This window comes from Rhinolophus sinicus, chromosome 2 (genome assembly GCF_057876585.1).
Source record: "Rhinolophus sinicus isolate RSI-liver-muscle chromosome 2, RSI-T2T, whole genome shotgun sequence".
Classification (NCBI taxonomy): domain Eukaryota; kingdom Metazoa; phylum Chordata; class Mammalia; order Chiroptera; family Rhinolophidae; genus Rhinolophus; species Rhinolophus sinicus.
In genome coordinates, this window is record NC_142502.1 from 168,787,892 (window position 1) to 168,813,917 (window position 26,026).

The 26,026-nt window shown below is 38.5% G+C and overlaps 1 protein-coding gene across 2 annotated transcripts in view; it reads right to left on the minus strand.

Annotated features, from left to right (window-relative positions):
* The window catches only part of TTC27 (tetratricopeptide repeat domain 27), a 142,462-nt gene that overhangs the window by 59,653 nt on the left and 56,783 nt on the right, over nt 1–26,026 (minus strand). For both annotated transcript variants that reach the window (XM_019741708.3, XM_074331880.2), the window contains 3 exons: nt 24,775–24,888; nt 8,056–8,151; nt 3,996–4,118 (listed from right to left, as the gene is read on the minus strand). In XM_019741708.3, coding sequence (XP_019597267.3) covers nt 3,996–4,118; nt 8,056–8,151; nt 24,775–24,888 — 333 coding nt within the window. The remainder of the gene's footprint in view (nt 1–3,995; nt 4,119–8,055; nt 8,152–24,774; nt 24,889–26,026) is intronic.

The window sequence follows — 26,026 nt, forward strand, 5'->3', positions numbered from 1 at the left end:
AGAAAAAATCGTCAAAAACCCAAACCAACTGGTAAAAGAATCTCAGCCGTTAACAATGTTAAAAACATTTACTTGCTATTTAAAGGAAAATTTTTTTAAGAGCCCATGGCTACAATGATCTGCAACTGTAGCAAAATGAAAGAAAAGGCTATGTAATCTCAGGTAAACCTTGTTTCCTAGAAACAAGAGAAAACCAGAGAGGTCCCAACCCTTCTCTCTCCATTCTCATCACCCCCACCCCCTACAGGTGCCTTATGCCAGCTCAGTCTTTGTCCTTCATTTAGGGACCAAATTTGCTCAACAAAATAACAATGTGTCCATACACTTGGGGAAACTGCTCTAGTGTGCCAGATAACTTCTAAAAATTAAATGCTAACAGATGAGAACCAGGTCTGATCCCAAGGTCAAGAAAAATTAGTCTTAGCTATTTTGCCAGTGGTCAATAAATAATGAGAATTTCTGTTGGTAGTTTCTAAATTAGAAAATCTGAAGCCCTGCAATAGTGAGGTGCAAACCTGAGCACCAGAACACAATGATTAGAATTAGATACTTTCTGAATTTGCCTTTTAAAAATAAATTATACCATTAAGTACTAAATGCAGTGATTAAAATTTCACAAACTTCTAGTTAAGTCAAAATGTGGTGACAACTATTGGCACATGACCAAATCCTAAAAGAATCTCAGCTGTTTTAGAAATAAAACATTTGCTTCCAACTTGAAGGAAAACTTTTTAGGGTCTATGGTTAAATGGATATGCAAATATAAGAAAAACAGGTAAGGCAAGTCTTTCATGTATGTGACAAATAAAATGCTAAACTCAACCTTTAAAATCAAGATTTTGCAGGATGTTTGGCTGTAACTCACAAAAGACTTAAGACAAAGTAAATAACTCTACACTCCTAAAAATTAAAATATGCACATTTTATAGAGTAATTATAACCATGGAAATTTACCGTTATTACATAAGACATTTCTTACAAGGTCATGTGTAAATTTAAAAAAAAAAATAATACCACCACTACTTTGGGGGACACAGTTAACTCTATTATCTGAAAGGGATGGACTCATTAGATTTTTTTCTTCTGCAGTTAAAGTCTCTACTTCCCATACTTTCTAAAAATAATTAAATAAATTTAACATTTGAAAAGATGCTTTGGGTTACTTGTGATTCACCAATTGGCTTAATTATTTCAAAAATCACTATGTCAAAAACTACCATATTTTTATACACAGTTGTTATTTATCTGTTTACTGACCACTGTAAAAGACTGGCACACCACAGAATGATGTAATGGGAACTACATCAGACTGAGGGGCAAGATATTCATTCATCCATTCATTCCTTTGTTAAATAAATATCTGAGTACTACTTTAGTGCCAGGCCCTAAATTTTTTTTTAAGTCCCTAAAGAAACATAATACTATATTTCATCAAATTTGAGACGCCATCAATTGTAAGACTAACTCTTAACTAATAAAGAAAAAATGCTTTCAGTTAAATTATGACATAATGCCTTGAATGGATCACATCAGCCTCTCACTGCTTTGATATTTTTTTCAGTCTATTCAAAAAAATTTGGCAATTTTTCCTGCCTTCAATACATTGCTTGACATTTTAAATGGCAACCTTTCTTTACACGCCTCAGTACAAAACACAGCTTCATCCACTTTGGAGTGTCTTCCTTTCTTGGCTCCCACCAAGCACTTAGTTGTTGTTTTTAAAGAATAGTAAATGGAATTGTGATGATTTCTCCGATGGCAAACGTTTACTTTGCTAATATCAAATTTACATTCCTCTACTTTGTTTCTGTCCTTTTCTGTATGTTCAGTAACTTTTTTGTTCCAATGCCAAATCATAAAAGAATCTTTTTGAAGATATTTTAAACAGCTATTACATCCAATATATGTAGTGCTGACACCGTGTACACAGCTCCATTGAAATAATGACATTAAATACAGCTACAATTAAGCTAGTACAGCACAGGTAATGACAACCTGGCCAGACGGCCACCTGACTGACAGCAACTGGAAGGTGCCATCAAGTGTTAATACATTCTAAATTCAGAGATGTTAAAATGTGAAAAAAAATGTCTTACAATCACAGCAGTAACAGCAGCAAACACTCATGGAGCACCATGAGGAAAGCACCATTCTATGTACTTTACATAATTATGTCACGAAAACCTACGAAGTGGTAGATTATGTGTGTCCAGGTGAGAAAGCTGAGGCACTGGGGGGCGTGTGAGTAACCAGCCCGGCTTCACAAAGCTAGCATGCGATAAGGTAGCATCTGAATCCAGGCAGCCTGGGCCTATGCTTTTAACCACTATGCCTTGCAGCCTCTCAAGCTAATAATCAATAACTGGCTTTGTGACCTGAGGCAAATCATTAGAGACTCCTTTCCTTATTTGGAAAAGGAGGAACTGAATGGATAATTTTGACACTATTTCCCAAGATGAAAATATTATAATTACATAATCTCCTACAGTAAAATTTTATTCCCAAATGGGTTTCTCCTTAAGCCGACAAAATTCAAAGACCTTCACTGCCATTAGTGATTAGTGAAAGGAATGTAGCTTTTACTACTAGTCTAAAACAGACAAACTTAAGAAACAGACACACATGTACTTATACCACTATTTCTCTTTTTATGGTGATGGCAAAAGGTTGACTGTAGATACAAGTCTGGTAATTAAGTTTGCAAACTCATCCTAGAAAAAGTGCTGCATACCTCATTGCTGAATATCACTATGGTCACCTCCAAAGTACTCCCCTTAGGAAGCTATGCACCCACACCAGCGCCTAGTCTACCCTTCAAAGCAATTTTGGAACTCTTTCTGGAATGGCCATCAGAGCTGTCATCGCATTACCCTTGATGTCCTAAATGTCATCAAAATGTCTTCCTTTCAATATTTCCCTCATCTTCAAGAAAAGAAAGAAGTCATTGGGGGCCAGATCAGGTGAGTAGGGAGGGTGTTCCAATACAGTTATTTGTTTACTGGCTAAAAATTCCCTCACAGACAGTGCCGTGTGAGCTGGTACATTGTCGTGATGCAAGAGCCATGCATTGTTGGTGAAAAGTTCAGGTCATCTAACTTTTTCATGCAGCCTTTTCAGCACTTCCAAATAGTACACTTAGTTAACTGTTTGTCCAGTTGGTACAAATTCATAATGAATAATCCCTCTGATATCAAAAAAGGTTAGCAACATCATTGCAACAAATTCGTTAACTTAATTGTCAGACCTCGTATAAATTGTCCAATTTGTAGGTTTTACTCTGCTTCTATACTATACTTTTGATAGAAATTTAGTCATTTGAAATGTTAATCCAAAATTAACATATGATTTCAATGTGTCAGTTTTAATATATATTCCCAATGCAGAGCCCCTTACTCCCTTTAAAACTCTGTTCATTTATGAGGAGGGAAAACAACAAAGTAATAACATGCAGATATTGCAACATTTTCCCTCTTGACCCAATTTCAGGTGGACTTAAATGTGCATTACACACTAGCCAACTCTTCTGCCCCAAGGCGGGTCATCACACCATTTGGATTTTCTTCAACAGACCTAGCCTGCTCTCCCTCCTAGGCAACCTTCCTCAGGCCACAGCCTCTGATCATCAGGCCACCCAGTGACTCTTAAGATAATTCCTAATAATGCACTTTGAAGTTGTCCTACAGGAGGACAGTTAGCAAAGGAAAGAGATGAAAATGTGCAGTGCCTTTAAAGCTTTCATTATTCATTCTTAACATCAAATACTGTATCAATTTTGGCCCGCTTTTCCCTTTTATATACACATACATATGCAGACATAAAATAATCTGCTCCAACAGAAATCAGAGAAAACATTTAAGATTTCTGCAGGAAAAAAAGTGGGGAAAAATGAATAAAAGTGAACTGTTGGCAAAAGCAGGCTTAAAAAACAAAACAAGTGAGAAGACGGTGCAGGACCGAAGGCTCTCGCCAGTACACAGAATTTTGCTGTTACATACCTTCCCATGCTGCCCAGCTCTTTCATAACAAATAACAACATCTTCCCACATTTCCAGCTTCTCAAATATCTGAAGGGCTGAACTGGTACATCCCAACTCAAAGAGTAAACTTGCAAGTTGGCGCTAGAAAAATCAAGTTAAAATAATTAACATCTCTTTATGCAAAGACAGATTCCTACTTCACGTGCAAGTATATCCAATCTGCCATTTGAAAGGTCTGCTTATTGTCATGAATGCATACTTTATACAAGTCAGCCTCAACGAATTAGGAATTTGCAATGATTCAGTACTTACCTTTACTTTAGTTAGCAAGCTTTCTTAATAGGCAGTGAGGAATTAAAAAACAATATAGAATCTCTTCAAAATACTTAATACATCAATTTTTCCCCAAGAACTCAGGAGAACTTAAAAAGCATATTTCTTTTTTACCTAGAGATTCTATAGATGACAATCTCTGATTTGTAAAGCTGAGAGCTAATAAATCAGTTTTTAAAATTCTAGTTAGAATGGCTATTATAAAAAAGATAAGATATAGCATGTGTTAGAACAGATGTGAAGAAGGGAACCTTTGAGCACTGTTAGTGGGAATGTAAACTGGTGCAGCCACTATGGAAAACAGTATAGAGGTTCCTCAAAAAAATTAACAATAGAACTACCTTTTATGATCCAGCAACTCAAATTCTGGGAATTTATCCAAAGGAAACAATATCACTACCTCACAGAGATATCTGCACTCCCCGTTCATTACAGCCTTATTTACATTAGCCAAGACATGGAAATAACCTATCTAATGAAATATTCAGTCATAAAAAAGAAAGAAATCCTGCCATTTGAGACACCATGGATGGACCTTGAGGGGATTACACTAAGTGAAAGTCAGAGAAAGGCAAATACTGTATGATAGCACTTATATGTGGGATCTAAAAAAGTCAAACTCATAGATATAGAGAACAGACTGGTAGTTGTGAGAGGTAGAGGTTTGGGGGTGGGGGAAATGGGTGATGATGGTCAAAAAGGCACAAACTTCCAGTTATAAGTAAATCCTGGGGATAATGTACAGCATGGTGACTAGTGTTAACAATACTGTATTGGATATTTGAAAGTTGCTGAGATAGTAGAAGTTCTTAAAAGTTCTCATCACAAGAAAAAAATTTGTAACGATGTGAGTTGATGGATGTTAACTAAACTTGTGGTGATCATTTCACAATATATAGATATATCAAATCATTACGCTGTACACCTACCACTAATACAATGTTATATGTCAGTTATACCTCAAACTGGAAAAAAACATAAAAGGATATTGAATTCAAATAAATAGATAAATACATAAATAAATAATAAAAACTCCAAACGGTCAATATAAATAACATAAAATCTATTAACATTTGTGTACTTTATTCATGGAGCATCTTTCACTCTTTCTCACTCAGGTCTACTTAGATTCATTTTAAGTCCATTCTAAAAAATCCAGTGATCTTGTTTCCCAAGTCTTGGTAGATAAAAAGAGACAAATACTGGTAAGGTCATTGAAGGTTAAACATATTTAAAAATAAAAATATTGTGGTTTATAAGTGGTCCATCCTGCAGGAATGGAAAAAGGTATCAGAAAGGTTTAAAAGTTCAGGTGATGTTCTTGAGTAAGTTATGGTCTCATAACAGTGCGAATTGTGTTTTGTCTTACATACCCTTTTGCTACTCTTTCAAAATTCAATAGATATTAAGAGTTAAGAAGCTAATGGATATGGAAAATCTGGGACTAACAAAATCAGAAAGTAAAATGAAACAGACCTGAAAATTATGTTAATATTAATATAAATAAAGGGGGTAGTGCAATTTTTTGTATCCCCTGAAAATAGGAGAATTTGGCTATTTTAGGATATTTGACCAGACATTTTCAAAAACTGCACCTAGCACGTGGGAGCTGGAATAAATCTTAGTGCTCACGTAGTTCAGAAGTTTAATACGTGACAAAAGTTATGGCATCTAAGCATATGGCTGGCTAGCAGCAGAGTAAAGACTAATTATCTTTTAATAATAAACTAAGACATTATTTCTTGATCGTTAAAAATAATAAAGATAGGGATACTCTCCATAACGAAAAGAAAAAATGATTTAATTTCTTAATGAAAGAGAATGTTTATCTAACTGCCTAAACATCCTAAAATCCACCACTTCCTAAGCAGATAAAATAAACATTTAGCCTAAATTCTATTTGAATAGTATTTAATTTTCCTAATGCTTCTGTTCAGAAACAGATTAAAAGCTACACCCTGAACAGACATGTTTTGTCCTAATAATAGCTCAGAGTCTGAGACATTTACCTACCACAAACCACACAGTACAAAGCACTTCAGAAATTTCACAGATGAGGGTCAATAATGTGGAAAAAAGTTCCAGTTGTTCAACTTTCTTGATGAAGAAGCTACTCCTTTGAGATCATATAACAAAGCTTTTTAGGTGCCTACATTTTATTGAGACTCATTCAACAGATAATGTGAATTTCAATGTGTAACAAACCCCCGAGTTCCTCCTGTGCTTAAGAATATAAACGCCTCTAAGAAACCTTACAATGGGGATTCTGGATCATGGAATGATCCGTAGGCATTTATAATTCTAAATCCTACCTATGTGCATAATCCATGAGGGAGAGGACAGGAAGCTGGTTAAAATGACAATTGTTACTAAATGATCTAGAAGTTTCTGGATGGCACTATTTTGTTCCACCTAATTTCTCTGCACCATAGCTTCTACACCTGTAAAATGGGGACATTTCACAAAGTTGTTGCAATAAAATAAGATAATGTGTGTGAAATACAAAACAAAACGCGTGCCTCATGCTAAGGATGCAATAAATTTGATTGTTATTGGGGGCTGTAATTACAACCCAATGAAGAGATTTGGAAAGGAGGTAAACTAGACTAAAAGTTGGAAAACTAGAGACCTAGTTTATGAACAGGAGTGTGAGCAACATTGGAAAAGTATACTTAATTGCACTGGGCCTTAACTTTCTTCTCTGTAAAATTAAACCAGGTGTCTAAATTGTCTTTAGTACTATACAAAATAGAAGAACCACACCTATAACATGACAAACCATGGGACAGGAAGCCAGAGTCTCCACTCCAACATGTGGCCTTAAGAGCTACACTAGGTAATCTCATATCCCCAGAAAGAGGAGAGAAGTTAAGGGTATCTCCCAGTATAGAGTATCAAACAAATGGTTTATTTTACTGTTTATAAGTCAGTTGGTTAAAAAATTCATTCTTGGGCCGGCCCGGTGGCTCAGGCCATTAGAGCTCTATGCTCCTAACTCTGAAGGCTGCCGGTTCGATTCCCACATGGGCCAGTGGGCTGTCAACCACAAGGTTGCCGGTTCAACTGCTCAAGTCCCGTAACGGATGGTGGGCTCCGCCCCCTGCAACAGATTGAACACAGCACCTTGAGCTGAGCTGCCACTGAGCTCCCGGATGGCTCAGTTGGTTGGAGTGCGGGCTCTCAACCACAAAGTTGCCAGTTCAATTCCCTGAGTCCCGCAAGGGATGGTGGGCTGCGCCCCCTGCAACTAGAAAATGGCAACTGGACCTGGAGCTGAGCTGCGCCCTCCACAACTAAGACTGAAAGGACAACAACTTGAAGCTGAATGGCACCCTCCACAACTAAGATTGAAAGGACAACAACTTGACTTGGAAAAAAGTCCTGGAAGTTCACACTGTTCCCCAATAAAGTCCTGTTCCCCTTCCCCAATAAAATCTTAAAAAAAAAAAACAAACAAAGTTCATTCTTTGGCAATAAGTCCTTAAAGGGCTTTCAAATATATAATAAAAGCTTATTTTGAAAATGAAATCGTCTGTTCTCCTATTATTTAATGTCAAGGATTCTGTTTATCTAGTTTTAAATTCTTTTAAAAGTCTAATATCGCAATAGTTGACAATCCCCAGCTACTTCTTTTCACTTAAAGATTTGAAAACAAACATAAATTGAAAATCATCCTTTTCTAATGCATTTACCTTTCAAATGCAAAGTATTTCCTGTACCCAATGACAAACAACAACAATAATACCTGAATGGCCCAGTGAGGTGGTACTTGACAGCAGTAGAATATCTTGAAACGTTCCAACACAGGTGTCGTCTTATCTTCAAATTGGTCTGCAAGAGCCTTAAGAGGACATATAATCAGAATCTATATGCGTGATAACTTTTTAATATAAACAAGATTTTTACTGTAAAAGTTACACAACTGGACATATAAACAATAAAAAAAAGGCACTGTGATAAGATAATGGGATGTGTAAATTATTTCTTGAATTTTTTAAATGTTAAAAAAAAACCTTAAAGTTAATCAACATTTATGTAAACATGTAGATTAAAATCTTATGTACTCTTAAGAAAAAGAGTTCTTAAAACTAAAATTTCCTGTAATAGTTCCTTCAAAGAACTGTCCTTATTATATCAGCCTTTTCACTTTTTCTAGGAAAAACTTCTTTAGTGTATCTACTTCACAACCTTAAGATCACTTTGACGATGGCACTTTCTAATATAAAACAGAAAAATTACATGAAGAATGTCATGTAGGATTATTTTCTCAGGAATAAGGTGAAAGCGAAAGGCAGATCTGTTTGATCTGCCCAGAGAGTGAGCTCTCTTACTCTTCAGCAACAGAGCTATGAGGCTGGACATTCACTCACGCAAGACCATCCTCAGGTACAGTGGACAGCGGCTGCTGCATGCACAGAACAACCCCTCTGCTGTACTGAAATGCCTACTCTGGTGCGCTCCCGGAAGCTACATCAGGAAGCGGACCCATAAGACCAAGATGGCTGACTCTGGGAAAAGGTACCAGGGCCAACAGCAAAGTCAAAGGCTGGCACTGCCCCGTGGTCAAGCAATCAGCCACCAGAAGAACACACTATTCAGCATCAAGGTGAAGGCAGACAGGCTCTGGAGTTCCTAAGCAAATAACAGGCAGCAGCCCGTTGTCATCATCTTTGCCTGCCTCTTAACGCGTCATTCAGTTTGCAGTAAGTATGCATATTTCCTCTGACACACATTTGGACCGTCTCTGAACTGTGACCGTTTTTGCATAATACAGTAGTCAAATTTTCCTTTTTTGCCGGTTGACTTGTTTTCACAGGCCTATCTTATGAGGATTAGATGGTAACAATATGTTAATTTTCGATGTTAATTAGATGGTAACAATATGTTAATTTTCTGATGCTAAGGGCAGGTGCTGTGGTTCTACAGGAGAATGTCCTTCTGTGTGAGGACGCTGAACCATGTTGGCAACTTATTCTCTAATTCTTCACTACAAATGACAGGCCTACTGTACTTGCAACTTTTCTATAACTTTGAAATTGCTTCAAGTTTTTACAAAATTAATTTTTAAAATTGAAAATCTCAAAAAAAAAGAAAAGTATGAGGTAGCAAGTCCAAACTTACTAAGAAGGGAAAAGACAAGAATCAGCAAAAACTCAAGACAAGACCAGTTTCTGAGCAGGGAAACTGGTCCTAAATTGGGGGATCTCTCTATTATATTAAGTGGGAAATGTATTTGTTTGCCTAAGAATATCCTGTAGAATGAGAGGACACTCATTACATCACTTCTTTGACAATCCAAGATATTATTCAATCAAGTCAGAACAAATTGAGACATAACCACACTCCTAAACCATCTTAGTCAAAATATTTTTAAAGCTTGCTGGCCTTACTTCAGAGAAACTTAATAGCAAAAAGGTTGCATGCTTCTGCCCAAAGCTGTTTAGTTGTAAAAAAGAAAAAAGAGAAGAAAAACTTCTGGCTGAATACATATGGTTACAATACATAAATAAAAGTTTCACTGAATTACTTCATCAAAAGGGGGGAGGCAAATTTTTCTTTTCATCAATTGTTTTTTCTTTCTCTGGGAGGAAAAAAATAATTGATGCTTATTTGATAATAATAAAAAATCCAAAAGCAACATCACAACATTTACTTTTATGAAGTCCTCATTACATGTAAAACTTTTTTTTTTCAAACAAAAACTCATGTTCTTTGCTGTAGTTACCGCATCTAGCTAAAACATATTAAGTGGTCAGTAAATACTTCCTGATTAATAAACAAACAGGTTTATTATGTATTTCAGATACTCTCAGATACTTTTAGATTATCTCAGAGTAAAGTGTCTCTGATACTCTCAGATACTCTCCAGAATGGCAAAGACCACATGAGAGAGAGACAGAGCAGAGAACCAACACCTATTTGAGCCAGAGCCCATGAATAAACCCTGTACAAGTACAGTCATGCTTCACAAGAACTTGATTAGGGCGTATGTATGATAAAAATAAAAATTAAAAACAGAATTCTAACGTCTTTTCACTCCTAAACAGAATATACTTCTTTGCATTTTAAGCAAGGCAACCACCTAAATAAGATTTACCTACCAATATAACTAAAAACATTCAATTAATATACCAAAGAAAGGGAAGATGATATACTGCGTTACTACTTCCCCTACTGGATTCAAAGTACTCTTTGTTATTTGCTAAGTCACTATAAATACAGGGACATAGTTACAGTACATCTCTAGATTTTTCAGAGCAGGATTACTTCTAGCAACTCATTCTGAAATAATTCCATTATATTCAAACAAACTGGCATGGTGAATAATTTCAAATAAACTGGAGTCCCTTACAGGAAAAACAGTGCTGGCAAGTGAAGTGACCTGGATTCTGTTCTAAGTTTATCTCCAACAAGCAAGTCATTTAACCAAATGCCACTCATCTATGGAATGATACTCGAAGTGATCTTTGCACTGCCAACATTTTATGAGTATATGGCTTTATCAAAAGAGTATTTTGTTTTATTTCAAGCATTTGAGGAGGTTTGTTGGTTAGTTTTAGGCACCATCAGCTGAACACAAGTATCATGTATGTTCATTGGAGGCAAACCAAGTACCCAAATAGTCTGGAAGACAACGGTAGGATGGTAACTAGGGGAATGGGACTGAATGGAAGTGAAGTCTCAATTAATACTGTGTGTATTTACATTCATGAACATGGACATAAACAAAGCGCTCAGGGAGAAATTGGCACTTTGCAAGTTTACACATTCCCAGAAATTTAGGTAAATGGCCTCCAAACCAGTATCTTACCCTTTCACTTGCCATTTTCTCTGCCCAGTTTTTAAATTTCATGAATTTCACACCTGAAAGTCATGGGCACTTGGGCATAGTTAAAACTGGAGGTGGTCTTTAAGGAAAGATGGCAATGTCAAAAATGGATGAGGAGTGGGGGAAAGAGAGGGAGAGGGAGAGCGAGAGCGAGAGCGAGAGCGAGAGCGAGAGAGAGAGAGAGAGAGAGAGAGACAGACCCTAAACCAATTATTGAGAATTGAAAGCAAGACAGAGTGTACTCTAGGAGGGTGATAGAAGAGATGTGGTTAAATGGGAAAGATGACAGGTAGATAGCGAAGAATAGTCTAAGGCTCAGTCCAGAGGTGGAGGAAGACTCAAGTCAAAAAAAGTCCGCTTGTACACCTGAAATCTATGTAATTTTACTAACAATTGTCACCCCAATAAATTAAAAAAAAAAAAAAAAAAAAGTCCGCCATAGGCAGCAGACGGCCTCTGGACTACAGTACGTCATCCTCCCAGAGTGCCAGCATTTTGAATAAACCTGCTTTTCTTTCCAAAAAAAAGAAGTCAGGCATAACTACTGGGACGCACCAAGATGACTTCATGACATACAGACTACTGCGAGATGAGACTGTTTCCTAGTTTTAAGACACCCCCCCTTTAATGCTGTTTTCTCTCCAAACCCCACCTCCAGGCACTTATAGATGGAGTGTCCTTTGAGCAAATGTCCCTGTGCACACGGATTCCCTAGCCCCGTGCAGTAACAGCTATCACACCTCCCTGGAGCTGCAGCACCACCGTCAGGGGCTATCTCCGTGGAACGGGGAATTAAAGGACACACCCCCAGAAAGAAAGGATGTGTCCTCTCTTTTCAGTGTTCTGTTTTCAGTGGAGAAAGAACTTCCCCAAAAAACCTAAAGATCAAGACTATGTTTTAAAATTAGCACATGGAGATGATTTAATAGAGAAGGACAATTCTGAACAAGGTCTGGTACAATTTAGACTATTTATGTGCTCATATCTAAAAGTATGGCACACATATCTTCAAAAGAACACAGCAAGTCCCTAAGAACCTGCCCTTTCACTGAGGGCTATTCATTCTTGCTGGTATGATATCAAAGTGTTTATCAGCTTTCTGAAGAGCCAAGCACAAATTAGCTGATAATTGAAAAGGTATGATTGATCATACGCCAAATCACCTTGCTTCGTTGTACAATCTGTGTGTGTGTGTGTGTGTGTGTGTGTGTGTGTGTGTGTGTGTGTGGGAGGGGGGAAGGACGGTGGGACTTATTATAAAAACATGAACTTAATCAAATATCTCCAACAATTGGGCTGAGCAACTTTCTTTGACAGAAGTCTGCAGTCACTCAGACTGCATTTACAAACAGAGTAAGCTGTCGAGCTAACCGCCACCTCTAACCCCAAGCCCAAGACAATTCCCAGTAGGAACAAAGGGAATGAGAATTAACTTCACACACCTACTAAATATCAACAACACAATGAAACCTATTGTTAACCCAGTTTTACCTCATGTATAGAAAATTTTATTGTGGAGAAATAAAAATGACTTGCCCAAAGTCATAAAGCTGTGAGCCTCTCTGGTTCCAAAGACCAAGTCGACAGCTTCATTAAAACCTGACCTCATAACTACGTGGACAACTATCAGATACTGTGAAAATAAAAAAAGCAGCTTCTTGTGGGAAAAATACCGAGAATTCTATTTCACTGGCTTTTTTCTGTACCTAAATCCTGTAACACGGGAGTCAGATGTGGCCTGGTCAAGAAGATCTTCAATTACTGCTTCCAGACACAGAAAGACTAGTGTGTGGGCTACAGGGGGGCCTGAGTCTACTCACAGGGGCTGGGAGAACCTAGGCATCTTTTTTATGATTCCAGAGCAATGAGATGAACATAAAGGGACAGTCCTCAAAAGCCGAATTGCTTCCGTGTAATCTGCCTGAGAGACCCCTCACCCTTGGCCAAGGAAAGGTGACCTTGTCTGAAATCATTCATTGTTTATGAGAAACGTCTTCCCCCAGCCCACACACACCCCCTCTCCCTATAAAGCCTTCCATTTTGTACAGCTCCTCGGAGCTCCTCTCTGCTGGTTAGATGTAATGCTGCCGCTCAACTCATGAACTGTTGAATAAAGCCAATTTGCTCTTTAGATGTACTCAGCTGAATTCTGTTTTTTAACACTATGAATGTGTGATGGTGAAGCACTGGGGACCACTAGCACAGTTTGGTGCCCCTTGATTCGGGTGAAGGACCAGCAGTGTAACCCCCTGCTTCTTCTGATTCAATCACCACACGAAGAAAGGAAATAATAGCTCAGTATTGTTACGAAGTGAGTTCTGACCTGTGGACATGGAAATATCTGAGGACCGTCCCCCACCAGGGCTCCACAAACCACTGAGAACTGCTGCCTTAGAATACTAGCAGACGAACCACCTCTCATGCCTTCCCCACACCCACCCACCTCCACCTTTCTCCCAAAACTTCTCTGGGACCTTGCTTAGTGTACATATAAGGACATGCTTAGTAGTTCCTGTTTCATTATCTTGTCTTAAAAGATTAGGAAATGAGAACACAAGTCAGCCTGTTTACAATCTGCAAGTATCGTCCGAGTGCGAAGAATAACAAATATTATTAAAACCTAACTGAATGTTTTAAGTCCCTAGCACTGTGTTATCCTTTCAAACAAAAGTTAAAACAGTTAAGTCTAATACTAATTGCACCCTACTTTCCTGAGTAGGTCTCAGTCAGACGCAAAGCCCCTGTGTCCTTCAGCGCTCAATCTCACTGGGCCCAGGTTCTGCAGCCCCCGGGAACACTCCCCTCTGAGGCGCCTTGGGGCACTCAGTCCCGTTAAACCACAGCACTGGCTTCTGACCCTGTAAATGCCCTTCGGCCTCTGTTCTATATGTACTTGGGCAGAAAACCAAAAAACACCTGGAGCTACTGAAGATGAACAGCTTACCTCTGCCCAGGCCCATCTTTCCCCAAAGCGGCCACAATCACCACCACCACCACTGGGATCCCCAGTCTGTGAAGGCTGAAGAGCTGTATTTTAATAAGCACCTTGGACGTGGTTCATATGTTTGGGAAATGCTGCATCCGGCTGTTACAGGGTTGCCCAGGATGCTCTCCCAGGAAAAAGTGATGTGTCAATTTGTTCAACATAATCTGACTCTGTCCAAAGAATTTAAGTGTGTCCCTGACTGGAATCTAACTGAAGTTATCGTTTAGTGCCTTTGGAAGTGTGCGTTGAGTGCTTTACTTCATCCCATTAGTAAACTCGTTGGCTATTACATTTTTGGTTTTGTTTTTTTACTTTTCTGAACTATAACTTTCTAGGTTTTTTGACTATCAATAATAAAGTTTGTGTTGTATAATATATCACCTGTCCCACTCTTTTACCCCATTTATCTATGAATTAATCATTGCCTATTTTTTACGAATCTATTATCATGAAACTCACATCCTGGATCCAGCCGATCAACATCCCTCCGGGCAGCCCCCTTTCTTGGCTCCTTAAAGGAAGCCAATTTCACTCAACCATCTCCATGTTCTTTTCCCACACAGTACCGTATCCTGATACTATGTGCATTCCATTGCCCCCCACCCCCCATTCACCGAAATCGAAAGCCTTGAGACACTGAGTTCTGCAACCCAAGCCTTTCTCACAAAAGCCTCTATTCACTTCTTCCTGCCTGTGCTCATTCAACCCCTTTTCTCCAGATGAAGCCAAGTCTTACACTGATATCTTCTGCATTTTTAAAGCAAGTTTTCATAGCTTCCTTGGAACAGGACAGCATGGTGAATAAAAGCATGGACTTCAAAATCCAAGGTAAAATTGGTCTGAATTCTAGCCCAGCTATAAGGCCTTGGGTAAGTCACCTGAGTTTTCTGTCCAGTTTCTTCATCAGTAAAAATGTAGATAATGACTACTTACTAGGATTATTTAGCACCTGGCATACGAGTATTCAGTTAACGGTAGTACCTATACATAGTTCTAAATAAACAGTAGTAACTATAATTATTCTGACAAATAAAAGCACAGCTACAGTCACATGAGCAAATCCTAGTATACTTTTCAATACTCTCAAATGCTGCACAAGGTTATCAACGCAGGTGAAGTACAGAGCTAGAATGGAAGGCATGTTTTCATATCTTGGATATCTGAACAGCTCAATGGCATGACTCAGCATACTATGAAGCATTATAATTATCCCAATGTTTTCAGGTTTTCTATGTAGTGATGACTGCTTTAGTGAGTTATGAAGGATTGGGCCGTTTTCGTTTTTTTGTACCTAAACTTCCCCTCCTGTAATATGAGGATAATAACAACAGGCAACATTTATTGAAGGTTTACGATGTGCCCGGAACTATTCCAAGTGTTTCACACACATTAATTCATTGAAGCCTTCATCGTCTGTATGAGGTGGATACTCCTGCTGTCTCGATTCTGCAGACAAGGGAAGTGAAGCACAAGAGGCTTAACCTTGACCATAGTACACGATCTCTCTTTCTCTTAGCTTGAGAGGTCTGTGGACAACAGAATCTGGTGTTTTTCTGACAACGGACATTCCGATACTGAAGCAGACAGAGAAAAGCAGAGACATGAGGATGAGGTTAAGAAAAGAAAAAGATGATCTCTTTGAGCCCCTGAATCCAGCTATCTCTCAGACTGGAATACCCCTAGACTTCCTAGTTATAATAGCCAATAAATGTCCTTTTTTAGAGCCAGTTTGAGTTGGGCTTCTGTTCCTTACCACTAAAAGATTCTTTACTGAGAAGTGTTCTTAAATTTTACTGAAGTAGAAGTATAAAGTCTTCTTTATTTATTTTTATTTATTTTTTATTTTTTGGGGGAAGGGAAACAGGACTTTATTGGGAAACAGTGTGTACTTCCAGGACTTTTTTCCAAGTCAAGTTGTTGTCCTTTCAATCTTAGTTGTGGAGGGTGCCGTTCAGCTTCAAGTTGTTGTCCTTTCAGTTTTATTTGTGAAGGGCGCAGCTCAGCTCCAGGTCCAGTTGCCGTTGCTAGTTGCAGGGGGCGTAGCCCACCATCCCTTGCGGGAGTCGAACTGGCAACCTTGTGGTTGAGAGGACGCACTCCAACCAACTGAGCCATCCAGGAGCTCAGCGGCAGCTCAGCTCAAGGTGCCGTGTTCAATCTTAGTTGCGGGACTCAAGGAACTGAACCGGCAACCTTGTGGTTGAGAGCCCACTGGCCCATGTGGGAATCGAACCGGCAGCCTTCGGAGTTAGGAGCATGGAGCTCTAACCGCCTGAGCCACGGGGCCGGCCCTAGAAGTATAGAGTCTTGAAAAGCTCTGAACTTCAATTGTCCATTATAAGCATCTTATATTTAGGACAATAATATTTAAAGCAAGTTTAAAAATCAAATGCAGTTTCTCGAATTTTGAAGCCATACCCATTCGTTAAGTGAGCCAAATATAGCCAAGGGCAGCTTGAATTAAGTTACTGCCTCGTGGACTCTACTCCACTTCCTGGTCCTTCTCCAGTAGCTTCATAGTAGCAGCAGTATATTCTCCATTCACACATGCAATCACACATCAAGGTCAATACCAAGCCTGCCAAGTCTAATGCATGTGAATTTCCTTCTATGAAGAAGACATGTGAAAACATAATAGAGCACATGCATATTCTGAGGCACTAAAACATGGGAGAGAAGTCTTTAATGTAGAACAAATCAGTTTGTAACGTGGAGGAAAAGCTTTGTTTCCTGGTATGTTGAGAAATACAGAGTGAAAATAGTTGCAGTTAAGTAGTTAATTCTTGAACTCCAGTCTCTTATCACTCCTAATGACCTCCAAGGGTCGTGATTTATGCACGCCATTCATTATTTTTTAGGAAACCCTGTAAGGGAACTAAAACCTGACATTTCTTTATCTCTTCCCCCACCCTTGAAAAAATACAACCAATCCAACTGTGAACGACTACCCCGGGGAACTCTGAATAATTAACCTCCCTGTGGCCACGGTGACTGTTCTGTTCCTGTTGGCTTTGGCACTGGGGCTGAAGATTTGGACTGGAATGATATCAAAAGGGCCTGTATCTACAGCTCTCAGATTCCTAAAGTGCCAGAAGAAAATATAATCTTTAAATTAGCCATTAGGCTGGTGCAAAAGTCATTGCAGTTTAAAAAATATTGCAAAATTGATTTTTTTTTTTTCCAAATTCACCATTCAGCACACGTTCATTGAGTGCCTAGTCTGAGAACACAAAAATAAGTAAAATATAGAACCTGACCCCTCAGGAAGCTCACATTCTAGCTGTGAAGACAGAAAGGTTTGCAAATAAAGTATAATATAATTTAATAAATGCTAAAATACAGCTATCACACACATAGGGTCAGTTGACTTTTCAACAAAGGGACCAACCGGTCAGTGGTGAGGAGCAAAGTTAGGTACTTTACAACAGTCTCCATGAGAAATGATGAAGAACCTAAAGTAGCATAACTCATGTATTAGCTTTAGGGTAAAACTGAACTTCAGAAAGTCTTCACTCATAAAACTTAGAAAGAAGATAATACAGGTGAGCCGCCTAGGTCTGCTGAGGTTAACTTCACCTCATGATCAATATTTGGCTGGGGGTTCGGGGGTGGCAGGCAGACATAAACTGTCCCTCACCCCTCTGAGAGTGCGAAGGGGAGCTTCTGGCACTGGCACAGCACGGGGTGGCATCCTCTACAGCTGGACATCTTCCGGGGAAACTGTGGGGCACTGGGCAGCCCTTACCTGCATCTGAGAACATGCCGTGCTGCCTCCAGTTTAGTACAGCTAAATCCTGAGTCCTACCGTTGTGCCATTAGCTTTTCTTGCAGTCATGTCCCCATCCCTTTGAGATGACCACAGTCTTACACAATTACTCTGAAGTTGAGATGATCCTCATAACTCTCTGCCCCAAAGTACTGTACTCCTGCCAAGTGTGCACATGCAGAGGGCAAGTCTGATGTGGTGCCTTGACCTGAGGTCTGGCTTTGGTTTAAGGGCATAAAAGGAGGCCCTATGTTAATACAGTTCATGTAAAGTTAATGTAACTTTTGCATATAATCAATCTCTGTACCCATTATCTGCACGGTTGGATCTGACCCTGCTATCCCATCCTTTAAACATTTTGACATTTTTCATGCCTCTGCTAAACACTCTAAGCCTTTTCAATTTTTTGCAGTCTCCCTGAGCTCAATGACATAAGAATACCTCACAAATTGTTTAGTTCCCTGTTCTATACATACCTCATCTGTTGGGTTGTCACTCTGGTAAGATTCTAATTCAGAGTGTGCAAAGAAATTAAATAAGATATTGCATATATGAAACAAGAAAAGTCCATCAGGAAAAGAATGATCAGAAATATACAGACTTCCTAGAAATTAAAAATAATTATCAAAATAAAATATTCCATGGGGGGACTGAATAAATATTAGGAATTGGGTTAATAATCAAAATGAGTGCTATAGAAGAAAAGGTTCAAGAAATCTCCTATAACATCAAGCAAAAAGACTAAGAGATAGAAAGTGTCAGAAAAAAGTTAAGAGTCATACAGGATAGATCCAGGAAGTTTCACATAAGTCTACTAAAATTCCAGTTGCAGACTAAATTAGAGAAAAGAAACTTAAAAGAAATGAAGGAGAAGTATAATTAAAGAAATAACAGCAGAAAATACCCCTGAACTAGAGACATGATTGTTCACATTTAAAGAACCCAGCAAGTACTCCATAACGAGAGTTATGACAACTAACATTTATTGAGCACTTCCTACCTGAGAGAAATATTAAGCTCTAAATATTAAGTCATATAACCCTCATAATAATTATGTTTATCCCATTTTACACATGAGAAAACTGAGATAGAGAGGTTAGGTAACTTCTCTGAGAGGTACAGGCAGCTGTTATACGGTAGAGCTAGAATCCGAAACCAGGTAGCATGACTCCAGAACCCATGCTCACATTTAGATATATCCAGAATTCTAAGAATGGAAAGAAAATTCTAAAAATTTCAAAAAGAGGATAAAAAGAAATACAGCTTAAAATGGAAGAAAATCAGGGGCTGCCATACTTACCAACAAACCAGGATGCCAGAAGATATTAAAGAAATAACCTCATTTAAAGTCCTAAGGAAAGATGATTTTGAAACAAGAATTCTATACTCAAAAAACCAAATCAAACATTATGATGGAAGAATATTTTCACAAAGACTCAAATTTTACCACCCATGTCCTTCATACGAAAAAGGTGCATGAAAAGGTAATACAGAAAGACAATACGGAAAGCAGAAATAACACCTGAGATAAAAGAAATAGGGGTAGATGACTATGACCTAGAATGAATAAAGAAAGAAAAAAATGGAGACTCCCCTGAACTTTGATTTCTGTGATAGCCTTTTTCAAATAGCAAAAGTTTAGAGACAAAGCATTAGATTTTCTCTTTGTAGAAATGTCTATTCAGGTCTTCTACCCATGTTTTTTTGGTGTTAAATCGTATGAGTTCCTTATATATTTTGGATATTAACGCTTTATTGAAAGTAACATTGGTGAATATCTTCTCCCACTCAGTAGGTTGCCTGTTCATTTTGTTGATGGGTATTTATCCAAAGAAATCCAAAAACACTAACTTGAAAAGATATATGCACCTCTATATTCACTGAAGTGTAATTTACAATAGCAAAGATGTGGAAGCAACCTAAGTTTTCCTCAAGAAACAATCAGGTAAAGAAGATGTGGTACATATATACAATGGAATATTATTCAGCCATAAAAAAAAAAAATGAAATCTTACCACTTGTGACGATATAGATGGACCTAGAAGGTATTATGCTAAGTGAAATAAGTCAGACATAGAAAGACAAATACCATTAGATTTCACTTATGTGTGAGATCTAAAAAAAAAATGAAATAAATGAACAAACAAAACAAAAACAGACTCACAGACACTGAGAACAAACTGATGGTTGCCAGGTGGGAGGGGGTTAGAGGGCTGGGTGAAAAAGGTAAAGGGATTAAGAAGTACAAATTGACAGTTACAAAACAGTCATGGGATGTAAAACACAGCATTGGGAATATAGTCAATAATAATGTAATACCGATGTATGGTGCCAAGCAGGTACTAGACTTATCAGGGGTATCACTTTGTAAGTTATATAAATGTCTAATTACGACGCCATACACCTGAAACTAACATAATATTGTCAACTGTAATTAAAAGATTAGCAAGATTATTCTAATAGTAAACAAAATAATCTCACATTAACCCTGAGCTGAGTTTATAAAAAACTAGGTTAAAGCAGTTAATATGACAGAAGACAATGATGATATTTGGTTTGCACAATTTTTTTTGGTTTGGACATAAATAAGATGATTTCTTTGAGTGTTTGTGGTTTCAATTAATTTGCTTCATATTTGAGTTATATGTATAATACACTGCTTTCACCATACTAAAGGAAAGAAGAAAAAGATGTGATCTTATGATAAAATGTTATTATATGGATCTGGATCTGAGAAGGGGGAAGCTGAACGACAGCAGAGAATACTTTATTCTCCACTGGTAAATAGCAGGGTAGAAATAAATATTAGAAAATATAATCTCATTTTAATTCAAGCTGCTTCTGAATAATAACCATTAAAATAAGGCATGTTTCCATAAACATTAATTTCTTCATCTTCACCACCATCATCGTAGCTCTAAACATGCAAGAATTAAAGAACTACAGCCTAGAATAATTTCCATAAGATAGGGTGTTATTAATGGACTGTCCTCAATTTGAATTCCTTCTTCCTCTGTGGGTCTTATAACATTGATTTATTTACCTTTAGGAATGATGCACTATTTTCTTTTTCAGTTTGGCGTGTCTCATTTAGAAATCCTTTCCAAATCGGCCATCTTTTGGACCTGTCACTGGATCCTTCCCTGTAACCGCCTGTCATTGTGTAAGTTATAGTCCAGACTCTGTCATTATCTAGCCAGGGAAATTGGGGCAAGCCACCTGACCTCATCGCACTTGCATTTCCTGAACTTGTAATAGGACAGGATTAAGCTTTTCCCCAAGAGCTCCTTCTAGCTTATTTTTCTTTCTGCTTTAACAGTTTATCATTTCACCACTTAATATAGCTGAGGAAGGGAAAAGAATTTTACAGAAACGAAAATGGAAAAAATGTTAAAACATTGTTTTATATATACATGTATTCTAAATCATTTGCCTCTTATTCTTCAGGGATGCAGTAACTTCAACACACACAATAATATCAAACTGAATCAGAGGAATTGGCAAAAGTTCAGATTATGAGGTAAATGGCTGAACAAGGGATCAAAAATTAGACAAATTTTACATTCATCTTGTCACATGATCTAGCTAATTTCCAAAATTTCTGGGTTGGGGAGTGAAAAGACTTTCCTTGAGGTACCTCCCTGTAGAGGCAGAAATAACAAGTCCCTCATTGTGTTCTATAGGTAGAGAGGTGTACAACTCCCTTCGTAATGCAGCATTTGGATGGCAACATAAAGAGACTCCAGATATACTAAGGCCACGACAGGGGCAAAATGCTAGAGCACAGTGATTTGGTTCTTTCTTTAAATCCATTTTCCCCAGACAAAGCACCTCCTTGTTATTTGGTATCAAAAACCATGATCTGCACAATTCAGAGAATGACGCAGGTTTTGAATTAGAAAGGTATACTATACATTTGTAAACAAATTTACTTCTACACTTTCTTAGTTTAATTGCCGCTACAAAAGAAAAATGAATGTGTCAACTTGGTTATTTTATATGTCACAGTTAATGGAATAGGTGATACAAAGCAAATCATTTTTAGGTCAAAATGTCCTTCATTAATAAATGAATGTATTCTTGTGCTCTTTGTATTCAAAAGAACAAAACTTTAAAAAGACATTTAAACTATTTCCCAAACTGAAAAAAAAGTATTATTTATAGTTTCCTTGAACAAGAAATTACACACTTATTTTAATAAAATATGCATAGTTGGTCATGTTAACACTTTGGTCATTTCAACATTTTGTTTTATTGTGAAGTGAATTTTTAATAAATAAAATTCAGCATAATAGGGCAAGTCATCATGAATAACTTGAGAGGTTGATCATGAAACTACCTCTTCCCCTTCTTTATGCTGGATCCAGCTGCAGGAGTGGGGTCAGCAGGTCGCCTCAGGTTGACAGGGCCTCATGGTCATCCTCAGCTACAGAGAGCAGCTGGCCTGCAGTGACACTGCTATATCCTACCACCACCCCTCTTCTCCTCTGGTAACCACCCTTCTGTTGTCTGTGTCTCCACCCTTCTGTTGTCCATGTCTCTGGGTTTGCTTGTTTGTTTTGTTCGTTTGTTGCTTTCAGTTTTATATCCCACATAATGAGTGAAATCATTAGGGTTCTTGTCCTTTTCCGTCTCACTTATTTCACTTAGCATGATAATCTCAAGGGCCATCTATGCTGTGGCAAATGGCAGTATTTCATCTTTTCTTATGGATGAGTAATATTCCATTGTATATATGTATCTTCTTTATCCAATCACCCATGGCAGGACACTTTGGTTGTTTCCATGTCTTGGCTACCCTGTATAATGCTGCAATGAACATAGGGATACACATATCTTTACAAATAAATGTTTTCAAATTTTTCAGGTAGAAATGATATGGGCCAAACGAGTTTCTTAGCTCCCTAGTTCCTGATCTTAATCACCTTTCAAATCAGCTTTTTAATCTTACACAGAAGATTATTCCTACCCTGAGTCATAGGAAGTCCCCTGCTCCCTGCTTGAGACCATTCCAGGCCCAGCTCCTGGGTGAACACCGCCACCTGAATAACTGGATTAACTAGAGGAAAAGACCACAGGCTCCGTACAGCTAAACAGAATTTCCATCACACAGCCACCTTGTGTAGATGGCTTTGGGTCCTGCTTCTTGGGCCAACACTTTTAACTCTGTTTAACCAAAATCTATTTTTCTTTTAGGGGCCTTTGGGATACAGATGATACCCCAGCAAGATTGCCAGTCCCAACCAAGAAGCCAATATGACCTTCCAAGCAGATCTCAGTCTCCCAGGCAGATCTTAAGACCCCTTCCTCTCATCTGAGATCAGATAGGGCGAGAGTTCTGTGAATCCCCCAATAAGTAGGGACAGCTCTACACCCCTGCCCAGCAGGAAGCAGATACAGAAGAAAAGACTTTCTGTCCCTCAACTTCCCATAGAGATTTTATGGGGGTCACATCTCTCAAGGGGAAAACAAGGCAGGCAGTTAGAGATAGGCATGGGGTCCCTGCATTACTGCACAACCCACAGAATGCAACCGCCCAAAAGACCTTCGCTCTCCGCCCAAAAGTTCCCTTTTTCACTGTAATTATCTACCCCTATGAAGAAACAAATGGGCACAAAATACCCAACTAGATTAAACTGGTCACTCATACCTGCACAGTAAAGGCCACAATGACCTTCATTTCACCATATTATACCATCATTATAACATCACGCATATGCCTGGAAGTTCATTAATATCATTATAAGAGACTGAATTCTGGGAAGGAACAAGCGTAGTTTAAAAAGATGAGGTAATAGCCCCTTGTCAATCACAGGTGTCAATCAAGTGGTCCCATGCCCGGAAAAGAACAGCCCATTCTAGAGAAAAAAGGGATGAAAACTCCAAGTCCTCACCAGTCAGTGCCTCTTGAGCCTCGCCTCTGCTCGGGGCCCACTGCAAACACGTTGGAGTGTACTTTCTCTTCTGATACTGCCACCTCGAGCCCCTTTAGCCTTTGAGCCTTTTGAGCCCATCCTTTTACTCGGCTGGCTCCAAACTCTTTGGAGTGTACTTTTGCTTCTAACGGGCCCCTGAGCCATTCTCTACTGCTAGGGTCTGCTCCTAGTTCTTTGGAGTGTACTATCTCTTCTAATAAACTACTCTTTCACCACTATTTCTGTGTCTCGTTCAATTCCTTGCTTGAGATGCCAAGAACTGCACCGAGAAGGGCCCACTCTCCAGTAACAGATATGCAGAAGAGGGACTGCTGAGTAATACAGTAATTCTAGTTTTAACTTTTTGAGGAAACTCCATACTGTTTTCCATAGTGGCTGTACCAATTTACATTGCCCCCAGCAGTGTTTGAGGGTTCCTTTTTCTTCACAACCTCTCCAACCCTTACTATTTCTTGTCTTAATGATAACCATTCTAACAGGTGTGAGTTGGTATCTCATTATGGTTTTGATTTGCATTTCCCTAATTGCTAGCGAAGTTGAGCATCTTTCCATATAGTATCTGTTGGCTGTTTGTGTGTCTTCTTGAGAAAAGTATTTGTTCAGGTCTCTGCCTATTTTTAAATCGAATTGTTTTTGTTGTTGTTGTTTAGTTGTGTGGACGGAAAATTCCTTGGTGCGGAAGACCCACACATTTGGTATCAGAAGTGTTATGATGAAAGGAACAGTCTTCCTTTAGAGAGGTTTAACACCGTGGTCACGGAGCTACTAAGTAGAGCTGGGCTTTGAAGCCAAGCAATCCAATTTTAAAACCTATACTCTAAATTATAACAAAGTGTTTAAGTAAAATGCAAACCATCTCATCCTTCTAGATTCATAACACACATGCACGCTTATTGGTAGCAATAAAGAGTTAAAAGAAAAAGAAAAATTGCCACATGAATTCCTACCTGTGTCTGCCTCATCGCCCGTTCCACTCGGCGTGTGCTTCCTCTCTCGAGTTTTGTCCGGAGGATCAAGGTTGATGTCTGAATGGCCCAGTACTTTGCTTGTGAAAGCAAACACTGATGGAAGAGAAAATAAAATGAAATAAAAACCACATAAAGAAGGGATAAGCTGGGTGATCCCACTATAAATAGAACAAAACTAATTCTTCCAAAAATATCAGGATACAGCTGAAGGCAGATTGGAAAATCTCAGTGAAAAATAATAAAACATGTGCTTTCAAATATTCTTATGAAAACTGTGGTCATTACTTAACCTAGTTGATTGATTCTACTGAATAAGTCACTTAAAGAATGAATCAGAATCTTTCCAGTTAATCAAAACAGTAAGCAGAATATATCAATATATCACACCATAGACTAATAAATCTTTTTATCTCACAGATTACAACATATGTGACAAAATAAACCACAGAAAAATAAATGCCATTTTTCTCACATTTGAAATAAATTTTTTAAAACTATCCAAATTCACAAATGAAAACAATTAGAAATCTGGTGCCCTTTCACTTAAAAAAAACTTAATTAACAGACACAAATGCAATTTAAACTTTAAGTACACAAAATGCTCCCAAAATGAAGTATTTGTTCACTTAAAAGTTAAAGGCATAAAATCTTTTTTTCTATTTGTATTAGAATTACTATTTTAAAATGCACGCAAATGCTTTCTGGCCTTGGTTAGGGTAAGGAATCTTCAATTTTAGTTAAAATGCTTTCCTAGAGAGGGTATCTTGAATAACCTAATGCCAGAGAAGTGACTGCCATCAGTTCAGAGAATGTACTAGAAACCACTGAGCATCCGTAACCCCCTGACAACACTGAGGACAGAGCTCTGTGGGACAATGGGGGAAGTCTCCAAGTCAGGCAGAGCTCAGTTAGAATCCCAGGTGTGACCCTGGGACCTAACTGACCTCCCGGGGTCTCTTTCCTCCTCCGTAAACAGCCATTCCCATCTCTCACAGAGCTGTGAGGATGAAGGCAGTGTGAACAGGTGAGGCTTCGCAAAGCCTCCCAGCGTGCCCACACAAAGCACGCGTGGCCCCCTCTCCTGTACTGCTTTCTCTCACCCTTAATAGAAAATCACCTTCCAGAGTGGGCATGGGGGGTGGCACTAACCTCTGATGGGGTTCAGGACACACGACTCCCAAAATACAGTACCTTAGCATATGGAATGTTTTAAGCTGAAGGAGTTTGAGAA